The sequence below is a fragment of the Mytilus californianus genome, unplaced genomic scaffold (genome assembly GCF_021869535.1).
Source record: "Mytilus californianus isolate M0D057914Y unplaced genomic scaffold, xbMytCali1.0.p SCAF_15, whole genome shotgun sequence".
Lineage (NCBI taxonomy): Eukaryota > Metazoa > Mollusca > Bivalvia > Mytilida > Mytilidae > Mytilus > Mytilus californianus.
Window position 1 is genome coordinate 2,208,846 of NW_026262637.1, and position 18,017 is coordinate 2,226,862.

The following is an 18,017-nucleotide window of genomic DNA, read 5'->3' on the forward strand; positions in this document are numbered from 1 at the left end:
CTAATCATGAGGGTTTACATGTATCTTTAACCATTAACTGATGATGCTACTTGCATGACTGATTTATTACTTTTATATAACGTCCATTTCAAAATATTCAAAAATTTACTGACCCCCTTTAAAAATATTCTTAAGCTTTCGGACAAAATAAGACTAATTGTAAGTCCAAAAGTTATATAATTTTGAGTCCAAAGATATAAATAATTCAAAACTAACATTATAACAAAATAAGAAATGATTGAGTTCACCTGCCATCATTTAATGGAGCCTAATATGGGTTCTGTAATACTTTATAGGTCTCCTGTCTCTAGTCAAACAAATGCACCTAATGCCAAACTATCAAATTTTCCTCAATTATTCAATGATATAAATGAAGAGTTGAGGGCAGTGAGTTCGGCTCCACCTTTCTTTTACTTCTAGTTAACTGTATTACAGGTTCTCGATTTCCTTTCGGTACAATTTACTATACAATACCACATAAATATCATTTATTATTAGACAAGTAACACTCCATACGACTAAAACTTGTGTTCATTCTCCGCTATAAAAACATGAACCCTATAATATTTACTCTGATAGTTGAGATGGTTCAATGGAGATTTAGTCTCATTCTGTTTATACATTGTACCCATCAATGAAAATCTGCAACAAATTGAAGGGAATAAAACCACAATTTAATTGGCCATTATCAGATAACTAACTTTTGATAACTGGTCCGAGTAGTCTGTATAGAGTGACCAGCTATGACACGGGTCAGTGGTCCATTTAGCCCACGACTCGCTGAGGCAGATGTAATTATATATAAATCAGTATGTCAAGGTATCAGGTAAGAGAACTTTGGGGGAAGTTAAGACCTACAACGCAGCTGGTATGAAAAAGAAATAAGCGTGGTTGAAAATAAAGATCTTAGTGTTTAAATAAGTAATAACGTATATCAACAATCCTGGGAAAATGAAAAATGATACTGAAACTAAATGTTTTTTTTGGTAAATAATCCAGTATCTGTCTTTACAAATACAACTAGGAAATAAGTCACAGTTGATGAAATGGCTCATTTAGGTGTAAAAATGACATGTGAGAATTCCTACATACATGTATACCCCAATTATAAAAATTGTGTAAAAATATACCCAGTAAACCAATGAAATTTACCAGTAGTTCTAAACAAATACTTAAATTTGAAGAAATTCTATACCTTTATTTTCAATCACTTTCCATATTTCTATGCACGACATCTAAATTTTTAACTGGAAAAAAAACTTAGGAAATGGAAAACAATATTCCCTAATCAAATTCAACTTTGTACTGAAGAAAAAACCAAATATCTGATAAATTCATAAAAAAAACCAGTATATTCTTTTTAACTGTATTGAAGAACAGATACTGTAAATTCAGAAATTATTGCGTGCATTTTTATATTGAGATTTTTGAAGAATGGACAAAAATGTGAGATTTATTATCGTGACTTCATACAGCTATATGGATCAGATACTAGAATGCAAGTTCTTATTGCTGTGATACTCACCCTGTCGCTTTAATCACATTAATAATAAACTGTTAACACAGATATATGTCTCACCTTTTTTGTAATTTTGATAATGCAAATGTTGAAATTAAAATAGCAATACTTTAACATGTAAGTTATGCAAATATGTAAAGTCAATGAACCATGACTGAAGGTACATGGTTAAACAATCTCCATGGAAATGAGATGTGCCAATGGTAATACAACTGCATACCAAATACCATTGACTTATCATAAGTCGTTCACTTTAAACAAACCTAAACACAAACATTAACTTGTAAACTATGTAAAAGTTTCAAAGTCAATGAACCATGATGAGGGGGTAGGGCTATATAATCTCCATGGAAACGAGACATGCAAATGCCAATACATTTGCATACCAATATCATTGACTTAACATTAGTGGTTCATCTTAAACTGATCTAATCACAAACTAAAACATGTAAATTAAGCATAAATTTTCAAAATCAATAGACCATGACTGAGAGGGAGGGGCCAAATATTCTCCATGGAAATGAGATGTGCTAATACTTATACAACTGCATACCAATTAACATTGGCCTACCACTAATAGTTCCCCTTAACCTGACCTAATCACAAACCTATACATGTAAACTAAGCAAAAGTTTCAATGTCAATAGACCATGACTGAGGGGGCGGGGCCAAATAATCTCCATGGAAATGAGATATGCCAATGCTTATACAACTGCATACCAAATATCATTGACTACCACTAGTGGTTCACCATAAACTACACCTAATCACAAACTAATACATTGTTGATGTCGCCGCCGCTGCCGTCGGAAACAACATACCTATGTCTCGTTTTTTGACTCCGACAAGGCAAGACAAAAACCAAGCAACAATTTCTAAATTTATTTCAAATAATACATATTTTAGTAAAATACATGCAAATATTCAGTCTTAGATATTTTTAAAATATCATAAACTAACTGCATCTATCAGAAAAGAGACTGAAATTTATAAAAAGAGGAGATGGCATGGCATTAGTTTATCAGACAAAAAAGTCTCTAAACAAAACCAAAAAAGACTTTATTTGGACATAAACATATAACTTCCTACTACCTAAAAGACAAACTGGTGTATACATGTATCCTACATGTCATCATATTATAACCTCAATAAATATTACAAATATCTTAATAGAGGTACAATAAAAACTAAATAAACCCTATCTGTTGATATAAATTTTGTATTCATTATTACCTCCCATCTTGATAACAATCATTTTAATTCATTTAATTCAAAATAATTTTTCAGTCATTTACAATTTCCAAACCATTACCTCTGACATGTTTTAAAACCAGCATCACTCAAATACTTCAGAAAATGAAGCAGAGACTCACACTTTTAAATTTTTATAAAACATAAAAATAAAAATAAAAAGAAGCTAAATGTTACATATATCAGACTAGAAAAGAAAGCATGTTCAAATATGTCCATGCTTCTTCAAATACTGTAGGTTCATTAACCTTGGTGTCAATAATTAATGGCAGCCTATTTTTCAAAGGGGCACTGAGAAACAAACTCCTGGCATCTCTGAAGAAAAGAGGCATTCAACATTGGACTTGTAACATTGTATACAGTATCACTTGCAGTGTATTGAATACAACCAGAGTTTATGACTCGTCATTCAAGATATTTCTGCCTGATAAGCTGTTCACCGTTCCGAGGAATGCTTCCATTCAGATTTAATTCGGGAGTTTACCGATCCTAGCATATTAAACATTAATATTGTGAAATTGGATCCCGTGTCTTTTGTTTTTGTAAAAATATCCACTGTAACTACTAAAGATTAAGGTTGTAATCAGGACTTTATTTCCATCTATGTAGGAGAGGACTTGTAATATCAATGGCTTAAATCCCTATTCTAAAACAACAATTTAATAAAACTGTGAAATTTGAGAAAAAATCAGCTTGATTCTTAGAGAGAAAAAAAACTGCATAGTATTTAATTGATATATATTTATTTATACAAAATAAAAGGAATGAGATGTGGTATGATTGCCAAAGAGACAACATTCCAACAGAAACCAAAGGAACTGGTGTAAACAACTATAGGTCACCATTAGGCCTTCAACAATGAACAGAACTAGTACTATATAGTATGATTGTCTTAGTTTAAAAAAAATTTGATGAGTCTCTGTGAAAATCTTACTAGACTTAACTACTAAAAAACTTCTGATGTTCTATTAGATACTAAATCTCCAATATTCCTTACTTCTCCATGTATACTTTTTACCACCATTAAGCTGTAGGATTTTAGCATATGTTAAAGTTAGTAGATCAAAGAAAAGAATAAGAGACTGGTGTGGAAGAAATCTCATGACCTGAAACAACCATTCAAGCACTAATATCAAAAATAAAAATAAATTCTGACCAGGACATTCCAAACACTCATAACAAAAATACATTTCTGACAAGGCCATTCCAACATTTATCACAAAAAAACATCAAAACAATGATCTAAAGGGCAGTTATTTTATATGTATTTTATTTATCAAAGGGATGCAACCATTATTTTATAATCACTCAAATTTATAACTGTATATCTTTTGGTGAAACTCAGGGTAAACAAATAAATCACTTTACCACTGACATAGTATGTTAATCCATTGTTTTTATCATAGTCTATGAAACAAGAGTGCACACGCTGAAATGTCTCGCCTTCTTTACTAATCATTGATATTATGTTGATAGTCCTAAATATAAAGCTTTACTACAACTATCACATACACTTAACATGATCCAAGAAAATGAGGTCAAGGTCATATAAACCAAACAAGAAATACATGTACACCTTACAATCATTCAATACACTAAATATAGTTGACCTATTGTTTATAGTTTCTAAGATACAGACTTAACCAAGAAAACTAAACATTGACCAATGAACCAAGAAAATGAGGTCATGGTCAGATGAACAATGCCAGGCAGACATGTACTACAACTTGCAATCCTTCCATACAACAAATATAGTTGTCCTATTGCTTATAGTATCTGAGATATGGACTTGACCACCAAAACTTAACCTTGTTCATTGATCCATGAAATGAGGTCGAGGTCAAGTGAAAACTGTGTGACGGGCATGAGGACCTTGCAAGGTACGCACATACCAAATATAGTTGAACTATTGCATATAGTATTAGAAAAAAAGACCAAAACTCAAAAACTTAACTTTGACCACTGAACCATGAAAATGAGGTCAAAGTCAGATGACACCTGCCCGCTAGACATGTACACCTTACAATCATTCCATACACCAAATATAATAGACCTATGGCATACAGTATAAGAAAAACAGACCAAAACACAAAAACTTAACTATAACCACTGAACCATGAAAATGAGGTCAAGGTCAGATGACACCTGCCAGTTGGACATGTACACTTTACAGTCCTTCCATACACCGAATATACTAGACCTATTGCTTATAGTATCTGAGATATGGACTTGACCACGAAAACTTAACCTTGTTCACTGATCCATGAAATGAGGTCGAGGTCAAGTGAAAACTGTCTGACGGGCATGAGGACCTTGCAAGGTACACACATACCAAATATACTGTGGATTCATTTATTTTCGTGGGTATCAATTTTCGTGGATTGAGGAATACTTGCATTTTCGTGGATATTTGATTTCGTGGTTTTGCCAATCTCTGCATACAAAGCCAAATTAACATTTGTAATTCGTTGAACATTTGAATTCGTGGTTCACCTGTACACACGAAACCCACGAAAATTGGTATCCAACGAATTATAATGAATCCACAGTAGTTATCCTATTACTTATAATAAGAGAGAATTTAACATTACAAAAAATCTGAACTTTTTTTTCAAGTAGTCACTGAACCATGAAAATGAGGTCAAGGACATTGGACATGTGACTGACGGAAACTTCGTAACATGAGGCATCCATATACAAAGTATGAAGCATCCAGGTCTTCCATCTTCTAAAATATAAAGCTTTTAAGAAGTTAGCTAACGCCGCCGCCGCCGCCGGATCGCTATCCCTATGTCGAGCTTTCTGCGACAAAAGTCGCAGGCTCGACAAAAATCAGAAACTCAAAAACATTTGCAAAACATGGGAAAAAAATCACTGAATTCAGAATATCATTTTAATTCTTCAATTTTACAGTAAAAACTGACATTTATTATATATGTGTGTATATCTCAAATAACCAGAAACTAAAAGGAGCTCTTTTACATGATATTTCTATTCATGCTGAAGTTATTTCAAATGTCTGCAATCTTCTTTTCACAAACTTGTTGTTACTTTCAAAAACACAGTCAAAATTGATTATAAAGTAAGAACCTTTCATGAAACTAGGTTGCAGCAACCTATCAAAGATAATAATGTTGGGTATTATTTTTGAGTAGCTTTCTATGTCTTTTTGATTTTTCCTGCACTGGATATTTTATTCAAAGTCTATAACGTACCTGAACAATATAAATAGTCATATGTGTAAGTATTATATGAAACTCTGTAATACTGGCCACTGAACATTGAAAAACCTTAAACTGGTCAATGATAGAAAAAAAAAATAGATTTATCTCTTAGTTTTTGATAAAAAAAATTCAGAAAATGTTTTTTGCATTAAATAGTTGTGTCATAAATATTTACACTTGTAGAGTGAAAACATTTAATAGACTCATGAATTAGGACTAGTAATTCAGATGACCAGTTTTCCCTATTAACAGAGGACTGCCATGAATACATACTATTCAATGTTTAGTACATAAAGTCTACTATTCATGGCCACCTACTAACTTGATCAGAAAATTTAGATTTTGAGAATAGATTATTTATATTATTCATTCATTGAAACCATGAAATACTTTGTCTGTTAATCATTTTATACAGATATATTGATGACTTTATTTAAATACTTAATCTTTACATCACATTTTTATTTTCTTGAAATGTTCAGATTTTAAACGAGGTTTTAAAATCAGCCGCCGTAAAAGATTTCCATATGTGAAAATAAAAGAAGTCATTAATCAAATTATGTGTGTACAGATGTCATAGTTTACAATAGTAAGTCAGTATCAATCAATTGTAAGGATAACAGCCTCTGCTCTGACTTAAGTCATCTTCCTACATTCAACTTCCTGAATCTGAACATTAAAAAAAGATGGGACCTGGCTTAAGATCAACATGAAAGAGTGCCATGATTTACTGGAACACATACAGAAACAGTGCCATGATATACTGGGAACACATACAGAAACAGTGCCATGATATACTGGAACACATACAGAATTAGTTGCTGGAACAATTTCACAATAAATTACCTGGTATAGAGTTAACAATACCTTTAAGGCCTCTAGTATTGATGTAGTAAGAAGTACATTCTTAAATATTTACTGCTACTCTAGAACGATCATATTAGGGAGTAATCAATAATTTTCATATAAAAAAGTCTTTCCATAAGTTCCATCATTCATTGCCCATATAAGGACTTTATGAAACTAAGTGTTTGACTTTCACATATATGAAGAAATGGAATATTGAGACTTTGGCTTATTGGCACAATAAGCAAAATATATTGTATCAAATACAAGCTTGGTAAATTTAAAATATTTATCATTGCAATGTTTAAACTTGTAATTTTCTAGACCTAAGGAAATGCCCTAATTAAGACATAAAAACATCTGACCATGGGAAGTTATTACTCTACAATTTTGTCAATATTTATCCCTTTAAACTAAAAAGCCACTGTTTACAATCAAATTTGACAAAATGAACAAAGTATTCACAGTTTAAGTCCATAATTTATATTTTTTTCCATGGTTCTGTTGACATGTACACCCTAATAAACAGATCAGGCCCAAGTAAATTGCCGGAACAACTGTAATTTACCTACTGCGTAGAGTGATTAGCATACCATTCAAGACGACAAACGCAATTTGATAGTCTCTAAAGATGGCGAAAAAACATTCTTAACTGTACCTATGTGTATTTGTGGTTTTTAAAAATGCTGCACAACAAAGGTAAACAAAACTAATCCGGGTTAAGTGCATGTTTTGCAGTAGATATAGCCACAAAAATAAATGCTAGTCCTCTTTACATTCATAAACATTAAAACATCAGAATAAAATTCAGAATACATGATCTCGATGAAATAATCTTAGCTACAATGTTTGGTATTATTACCCAATGTTTGATTACAGATATAAAATCTCAATCGGAAATTTCTCCATTTGTGAACCTCATATTCAAAGCTAAATTGACTTTCAGTAAATAGCAGTTCATCCAAAAAAGCTATAAAAACTGTGATATGGAAGATTATACTATAATACTCAGTTAGAATCAATAAAGAAATATCGTTGTCAGTTTCTGCATTAGATGGGTTAAGTGAGGTTTTCTAGTAACTGTTCACTCGACCGTGAAGTCGACTCCTCCTTCGATATGGAAAATGAAAGGGATGATGAATAACCACTCTGTAATTATTAGAAATGGCAAATGATATCCGTAAAACATCTAAATATCCTCCCGTAGGACTACAATGGCTTTTTTCATTGTCATCATTTGCATTTTGATTTTGATATTTGTTTACTTCTGTTAGGCCTACGGCTAATAGAGTAGACAGCGTATGTAAATTTGATCGTTTTACTTTCCGAACTAAGCTTTTATAAATTGTTGATGAGACTTAGTTGTACTTTTATAGACTTGCAGAGTTCTTCTCCCTACAACAAGTCACTTCATAGAAATTAAATAAAATTCCAGAAGAAGAAAAATATATAGTTTTGATTTAAGAATCCTGTAAAAAAAATGTCCATATGAAAAAGTGAGATATAGTACAAAATTCAACTCCAATTAATTGTTTTTTGTTTAATGTCTACAAACAAGTATTTCATGGCAATCTCCTGACTTGCGAGGGACTACAAGGGTCTTCTGATGTTTACGACAGGGATACACTCTGTATTTGCCAAACTAAATGACTCAAGTTTGAAAAAATATAGGCTGAAACAGTCCAGAAGACAACTTGTGCAGAAGACATAACCCTACAATATTTTCTCAACTTAAAAAAATAATCCAAGTAAAATAAGAAGCAGAAGCTAGGCTAGCTGATTTAAATTAATGAAAGATTTTTGTTCTCCAACATCTGAGTTCTCTTAAATGGCGTCTTAGTGACAATTCGTATATAACAAAACACATAGATTAAAGTAAAGATTTATTAACATATGGTTTATTTGTGAGTGCCTTAAGAAATAAAACATGTCCGAAACAAATGTAAACTTTAGTCAAAGTGCAGCTGTATATCAAAAAAATAAACAGCAATATATTTACATGATCCAAATAGCCTACTTTTAGGAAAATTTTGGTACCCAAAAGTTTTTTTAACAATGCACATGGCTGGATTTTTCTAGCATTCCTGTGGGTCTGATAAAATGTTTATTCCTAATAAGAAATATTCAAGATTATGGAAGAATTGAACAATGATCAACTAAACTCATATTACTATGATTACCAAGTAACTTGAATTTACAGTTAAAACTTCCTAAAATAGCATTAAAAGGAGCACTCCCAAATATCATTGAAAAACTCCTGAAAACCCATTTTAAATCCTGAACACTGAGTAAGTAACTGATTTTTATTAAAACTAACTAACATTAAAAAATTTACATATAACAAAAACTTTTTCTTACTGGGATTTAATTACTACACCATGCTGTAATCATTTTTTTATTGGAGTTTCTGTTTATGCATTTTCTCATTAATATAACAAAACATAGACTGAAATAAGTACTGCACAATTTTCTATTGTCATTTTCCAAAGTATTTATCAAGACAAAATAATTTAAATGACTATGCACAATTCCTTTTATAAATTGCAATAATTGCAAATTTGTCCAGGTGTTTATTGAACTAAATAGACAGGACTCCAGTCAGAAGTTAATAAAACTCAATTTCCTTTTGATCATAATTGAATAAAAAACTAAAAACGACCATTATATAACATGAACATTTTGACCCCAACCTTCCTCATAGATTCAAATAATAACAAGACTGTCACAAAGACATCATACAAAAACTTCACTGTTAATTTTCATTATACTCATTTTAAAAATTAGTTTTTGTTCACACCTAATTAACTGTCGGTAAAAAAAAATCACATGTAATTTTCTGTCCTTGCTTTATTAAGGTCCTTCTGGGTTATAAATAATACAGAGAAAATCTATTTTAATATCATAAAATTAGTCAATAATTTATTTCTTTATTATCCATTTCCTGCCCACTTTATAAGAGAAAAAATCCCTTATTTTTCAATTCCTCAATTTTACACCTGGTATGGTAATTTAAACCTGTGTGACCCCTCCATACCTGTAGAATACTAAGGTATCATTATTGTCAAATTAGGCCACTTTAGTGTCCTATGAGATGTGGTATAATAACACGTTCCTGTACATAACCACCCCTCCCCTCGTGTTTACACCTTGTTTCCATATTGTACGACAGATGGAACATCGCACCCTCATATCAAAAGTAATCAACGTCAAATTTGCCATCCTTCCAATAAATCTACGACCTGCGTCAGTCTTTCCTAATGAAAAGTCGTCTTAGATTTCAAGAAATAGAAAGAAAATTAAATGACTTTATGACATTTTTAAAAGCACATATCTCATTGTTTTCTTACAATTTTGTAATTTCTACCACTGTGTTATATGGATTTTTGTATTTTCTTATTATAACAAAATTCTTTTACCTAAACCAAATATTTCAGCATAATGCTTACTTATGTTTCTCTGGAACATAACTTTGTTAATTTCTGATTGTTTTGTTATCTTGCATGTAATCAGAAGAGATTATCATTCAAAGAACCAGGAAATATATACCAACAAAGGTCCGTCAACTTGAAAGAACAAAGGTTACTTTTAGAGAAGGAAACAAATTATTTCTTTGTAGGTAAAATGTATTATGTTTTTCTTATATTCTTGAAGCGACACATTTCAGATTCCATTAATTTCATATAGTATAGAAGTAAAGAACACTATATTTGACACAAGATTTTACAATTAAAAAAAACCCAAAAATCAAGTCCTTAAAAAAAATGTCTCTTAACTGCTTAGATAGGGAATAATAGTAAAAAAACCATGGCATCAATTATTCTCAAAATATTCACTTTTTGTGCCACCAAGAAAAAAATAAACTGTACATAATTCTACTTCTTTTACCAATTCATCTTGATATCAAAACAGGATGCAGGAATACATGTAGTTAGAAATTTGGCATCTGGAATAATCATAATTTTGTGAAGACACTCTCCAAGTTTGTGACTATGAGGAGGTGATGAGGTTAAGGAGTATTTCTATTATATTAATCCATCAATAAAGTATAACAATCACCTGATAACATTGATCTATGATCAGGACAGACTTGACAATTACTTTTATCAGGTGAAATCAACACTTCAGACCAAAAAATGCCCCCAAAACATTCGTTTTTCTTAATTATATTCCGACCATATGCCACCGATCACCTTAAGTTTTCTCCTTGGAAGAAACAAATGAAATGTGAGGTTTATTGCCTAATAGAGATGAATTAATTTGGGTTATTGTGTTTTTAGGAGTCAATAATTTTTGGTTCATATAATTTTATTACATCTGAAATAGACTTTGTTGTTTCTCTGTATGAAGCCGACATTATTTTAGTAAATTAAAAGTAAATGCATTGAAAGTAATAACTAATTAACATTGATGGTGATTGGAGAAAATAGAATGTTTAAAGCCCACTGATTCTTCAGTAAACATTATATTAATTATGAAATAATATGTGAAAAAATGATAGATCGTGTGGAAATGTTACTTTGATGTAAAACCTTGTGAAAGCAGCTACATACAGCGGTTATGTTTGATTACCGACAGTTTATTACAGAAATTTGGACAAAACAACGTTTGAATCAGAAACTTAGAGGAATGTTTGTATGACAAGTTAACTGGGTTAAAATAAAATACAACACAAATTTTCCTTATTAGTAATTATTTTGTTGAAAGAAGTTTTTGTTACTCTTTATTTCCTTAAAAAAAAATTTGTAGGTTAATCAGTGTAGAACTTCAGAAACAGCTAAAACTATTAAATACTATAAATATATGTCTAGATAATATACCTACTTACAAAAAATAAATAATGACAAAATCAACAATTATTGTTTAAATATGAATTTTAGGAGATGTGAGGTATAAATCAACGAGACAACAACCCAACAACGAAACATAGTTTATTTATATATAAAAACATTAGAAACAGATTGATTTTGTCAGAACTGATTTGAGTTGTAGTTTTTATGGGAAACCCCTTGTAACGTTACATCAGAACAAACAAAACAATGCCACAAATTGAATCTAATTACACTAATTATATCGACAGGAATATTTCAAATTTCCTACAAGGCCGGCTTCAATAGGAAATATAAAATTGATGAGTTAGAACTGGGTTTAACATTCAATACTCTTCAATTGGGTTATTGAACACAGAGACACATATAACTTATTTATGTTCTACGATTCATTGGGTACAATTAAAAGCATAACTCCCGAGTAGGAATAGAGATAAAATTTGTGTAAAAACAAAACAAAAATACTACTGATGGATTTTTTTCTCATTATCTTGAATGAAATTTATCTGGATAAAATTTCTTTAAATGGAAATCTAAAAATTCTGAATGATTCTAAAACATTTAAAATGTATTTGTATTAATAATTTATTTAATATAAAATTGTAGAATATAAAAGATAATTAATATTTCATTTTTTTCTTATTATTAAACGGAATAAGCACTAAAAAAAAAAATAAAATATATTCAAAAACTGAAATATTTAATACTTATAAAATAGGGAAAAAAGAACATATAACAACTCAAAAAAGATTTGTATTTTTAATTCTCTTATTATTTAGAGCACAGTTAACATCAAAGAAACATTTATTTGCAAATAATTGCTACAATAGTCATTTACCATACAAAGAATATTTGATAAAAAATCTATCAGTTAAATAAACCCTACAAAAAGTCAGTGTTTAAACTCTGTATGATAATTTTATCAGATTTAAAACAATATATGTTACATTTAAATTTATGTTTTTAACTAATTCAACCTGAAAAAATGCCAAAATGGCTTTTAAAAAATTGTTTGAAGGATTTAATAAGTGCATTCATATAATAAAAATATGAATAAGATGTCCAACTATTGCTGCAAATTGAAACCAAAAACGGCAAAAATAAAAGGAACTTTCCTACCTTTTTACAGTTCTCCTCCGACGCTTTGTTGCATACATAGTTTTTATGACCCAATCGTCAACCATTCAGGCGCTATTAGCTCATACACAATCACTTCACATCCGCTTAACAAAACAATAAACAAAACCAAACATCCCAAAAATATTGCACTTTAAAATCAGTATAACTTCCGTCTTTAAGTAATATTCATGATAATATTTGTCGTTTCGTTACTTATCGATGTAAAATAAAAACAAATCTTCGTTACTTTTCGTAACGGAACTGTCTGGTCATAAGAAGGCCGATTTTGGTCAATTTTAAACCTTACGGACAATCATTATATTAGTGTTATCGTTAAAATGCATACATTAACAGTTTTAAAATACAACAATCGGGGCAATGATTTTCTGACACTATGGACTTATTTTTCCATCCAATTCCATGTTAACTACCCTCTGCCACGCGACCTGTCACAGAACCAATTAATCCCACCCACTGACATTTATCCCGCCCCATTCATCAATCACTACCAATGAAAACAAGGGAAGCGTGAACTGTTCTTTTGACAAAGGTAAATGAACAGGTGAGTCCATCCTATATTATCTGATTAGAACCAATGTTCCAATTATCATCATCAAAAGATGACAAAAAAAATTCTAAACATTAATTTACAATGTGACAAATGATTTTCTTTGGATATCTGTCGCAATCTGGAAAAATTATGATTTTCTGATAAAGGTTTATGTCATTAATTCTCAAAATGTAGGAAAAGAAGATTTATGATAAAGTTAAGTAAGAGCACAAAAAATGAATTAAGAAAGACAAAAGAAAATATTAAATAGAAATATCTGAAATAAGCCTCTACATAATTACTGCTAATAAAATCTGTGTAAATATGAATAGTCAGACAATAGGATAAATACATTTTTCTTGAAATAAACATTTTTTGTAAGGGACAATTGTTCAATTCAAGGAAGTTTCTTATTTTTACTAATATTGAATTCCATAGAATATCAAAGTATCATGTGCTTTATCAGAATCATAGCTTTTCAAAAGTCCTTCATAAATGTTCATTGTGTTTTAAAAATGAGACTTTTCCAAGGTAATAAAAACTTTAATAAGTCATCAGAGATATAGAAATATGCATAAAAATAAAAAAAATAACTAACATTAGACCAAAAATAAATCTGATAGCATATTTTGTTTTCTTGGAGTGACTTACTATAAACAGAAGCATCTGAAAAAAACATAGTTCAGTTGATATTATAGCATCAAACAAATTGAATTGAAAAACCTTAGAAAAAGTAGGAATGTTTTTTTTAACATGTGCATAAAAATAAGAAGGAAATGGTATTTAAAAAAGTGTGATTTATCATACAATACATGATTGCCTAAGGGAATACATCTCTATACAAACTGAACTCCATCAAAGGTCAATTTTCTTACAAAATATTTTATTCCATCTTAGTCTTTAACACACAAGAACAGAAAAGGCTGAATCCATGGTACAGAATGCCTGAATCCACGGTACAGAATGTCTGAATCCACGGTACAGAATGTCTGAATCCGCCATACAGAACATTTTGAATTCCTCATACAGATAATTAAGTCTGTATCCACTGTTCAATATACTACCTAATTCAATGTACTACTTACCTCAAAATTATTTCCAAAAGCTCGGAGACCAAAACAGTTCTCCATTTCGAAGAAAACAAGACAAAACATCTAAAAGTACATCAAAGAAATATAAACCATTTAAATAGCACCTTCAATAGCTAATAACCTTTCTACTTTAAATTCCCCAACCCCTAAAACAGAAGTTGTATGATATCAGATCAATGAATACTGGTAAGTTCATGATAAAACATACCACATAGAAGTACTGTTTTAATGGACTAACTGTTCAGATTGAATGAGTCTTTTTAACTAACTTTTGTGCAAGTCCAGTTGATACTGTGGAATTTAAGTGTCAGAACAATAGGTCAGTAAACTCCAGATTTCAGGACTTTATCAACTGCTTCATTTTTTCATCTCTAATACATTGAACAGTTTAATTGGTAAAAATACAAACTAAAAGATACACTAATTTTCCAAAAATGAAATGAACTCAATACAGATTATGAATGTGAGAATCCTCGACAATTAACCATATTAACAACAGTTTGTATAATTTCTGTACCATAATTACCGTTACTTTTAACATTGTCAGTTTTCTTTAGGTCTTCTGATTCGGTAGCTTAACTCGTAACACTTCAAGTCATCAATTTCACAACAGGATCCATCATTAAACCGTTGTTCATTTAATTGTTGTCTCTTTGTGCTGTATTCTACAAATAATTATGGCATAATGGTTACAACATCTTAAACAGCATCAAGTTATGAAGACTGATTCAGTGATTTAAATAACTTATCTTTACTTACTGTTATCTTGTGATGAATGAAGAAGTCAAAAGGTTTACAGCCTGAGTACAGACCACCTTAACCTATTTAAATTCTTTAATAGTAGTTCTGACGAATGTTATTCATATAATGATATGGTACATTAATATCAGTATACAAATATATGAATAAAAGAAGATGTGGGTTCACATCAATAAGACAGCAACACAAAAACAAAATTACAAAAGACATATATGGTACGATTTTGCTCATTGTTGAAGGCAGTACAGTGACCTATAGTTGCCTTAATCCACTTCATGGACTCTGTTACATAGTTGTCTCATTGGCAATCATACCACATGTCCTTATTTCATATAAAGGGTAAAATCATCAATATACAGGTGTCTATACAGTACTACAAGCTTTACATTGTCCTTAGTCTATAAAAGTGGTGAATAAGTTTTAGATCTGTCATTACACCAAATTTTCCAAAACTCAAATACATTAAGATATGACTTAGGACAGCTAAGGATGAGGTTCCTAACTTGGATCAGGCACATGAAAAATGTGACAGGGTCAATTGTTCTTTATCCAGATCATAAAAAAACTGATTTAACCCTTTCCTAAACAATGACGCTTTTATAAAGCCTCCCCCTTTAACATTAATAACGGATACCCTGTACTCTGTAATGACATATTTGTATCAGACTTTATCATATTTGTATCTGATATAAAAAAATATATACTTGGGAATATCTTACATGATTTTCCTTAATGAGATAATTAATTGCACCGTGCATTATTATCTTAATCCTGATTTATTTTTTAATCACTGTTAATACATTTTTCAAAGTTTTTATGTCTTTAAAGTAAGAGAATTTCCAACATTTATTGAAATATTGAAGTATCTTATCAATTTGAGAGCAACCTAACGTACAATACAACTAAAACATATTTGAATGTTAAATATTCAACATAGGGTGTTAAAACAGGTAGACAGATGTATAATTATACAATATCTTAACTTCTAGATTGCTGTCTTGAAAAGTTGTGAATAAAATGAAACCATGAGAGACTGTAAAAGATCTGTTATTAATGTCAAATTATAATGTTAACATATTAATAAGAAATCTTTAACCATGAGGTCAATAATTAGGACTGATGATACATCTTATGTAGGTTGTTGTACTGTGCTATATATTAGTAGATTCCTGTAATCACTTTGTATGTTTTAGACAATTAAGTTAAAAACTAGAAATATTTCTTCAATGAAATCCACAAGTTCAGAAGCAATTGGCTGGGAAATATTTCAAATTGTTGTCCAATGATAAATCTAAGAAATTACCAAAAATCTTCACCTAAAAAGTAAAATAACAAAAATACCGAACTCCAAGGAAAATTCAAAACAGAAAGTCCCTTATCAAATGGCAAAATCAAAAGCTCAAACGAATGGAAAACAACTGTCATATTCCTAACTTCCCTGAACATGGGACACTTTCTAATCTTGTCAACCAAACAAGTTGTATGTAAGAACAACATATTTTCCCCTGTAATTTTGTGAAAAAGGAAATATGAATAACAGGATATTTGGGGGTAAACATTAATGAATTAGCTACCCAACAACAAAAGCTGATCAAAACAGACATAAAAACAGCAAACTAAAAACAAAAGTTGATCAAAAAGAGATCAAAATAAGATATCAATAAAAAGGGCAAAATAACAACAAAACTTGATCAAACATCAATGAAAACAGCAAATTTACAACAAAACAAGATAAAAATAGACATCAACAAAAACAGCAAAACAGCAACATGAAACTTGACAAAAATATAAAACAGCAAACTTACAACAAAACTTGATCAAAATAGACCAAAAATAAAACATTAAACTAAAAACAAAAGTTGATCATAATAGCGTCAACAAAAACAGCAAACTAACAACAAAAATTGATAAAAAAAGACATCAACAGAAACAGCATACTGGCTTAAACAATAGATTGATTGATTACTATTTGTTTAATGTCCAGCAGGAAATATTTCACACATATTCAGGATGAGTTCAACAACAGACAAAGTATGACAAGCTAAAAATTCTCCAAGTTTTTAAATATGTGTATTGTATAAAATAAAGGCAAATATCAGACACCAAATTTTAAACTGACAAATAAAGATAACAACAAGCTCTGATAAGATGATGATTACTGACAGACGTATGCCATCTTGCAACTTGTGGTGAGAACTCAACACTCACCCCTTTTCCATATCAACCAATGGAGGAACAAAAAGTAATGATTAAGAATACAAAACCCAAATCAAACCTGTAAAAGCTCTGACTTGTTTTAGTAATACAGATAAACAGACATAATAAATAATGATGGATTGGTATATAACATTCAGTGGCAAATATTACAGGTTTATCAAGATGGAGACGTCAATGTGATTTAAATATGAACCTTGTATTGTACTAGTCCTGTATGCTGAGCCTGATTTTGTCCATACTAATTCAGAAGATCACAGAAAGACATGTCCCCCTACATGGCTAGAATATTTTGACTCTAAGCCAACCAGTCTTTGCTCTAACTCCTAATTGGAGAAGCAGCAATTTTTAGTTGATACATAAAAAATAAAACAAGTCTTTGTAATGTGGAGCAAGGAATTTGTCTATAAGCTACATGTTACATTAAAAAATAAAGGACTAATTTAAATATATTTTTGAATAAGATTTTTTGTGGAGAGATTGATACAATTAAAGATATATTTGTAAATATTACAGAGATAGAATCAATATTTTTACAAAAAAATAGGTTCACAGTTTTTTCCAAAGATAATGAAAATTTCCTATATTAAGTATGAATGAATAATATTTTGGTACCCA

General features: G+C 30.3%; 1 protein-coding gene across 1 annotated transcript in view; it reads right to left on the reverse strand.

The window, feature by feature from the left end:
- LOC127725186 (endothelial PAS domain-containing protein 1-like) overlaps window positions 1-13,206 on the reverse strand; it is a 70,603-nt gene extending 57,397 nt beyond the window's left edge. The window contains exon 1 of the mRNA XM_052232031.1: window positions 12,786-13,206. Within this exon, the coding sequence (XP_052087991.1) occupies window positions 12,786-12,850 (65 nt within the window). The 5' untranslated portion in view covers window positions 12,851-13,206. The remainder of the gene's footprint in view (window positions 1-12,785) is intronic.
- Window positions 13,207-18,017: the final 4,811 nt, after the last annotated feature.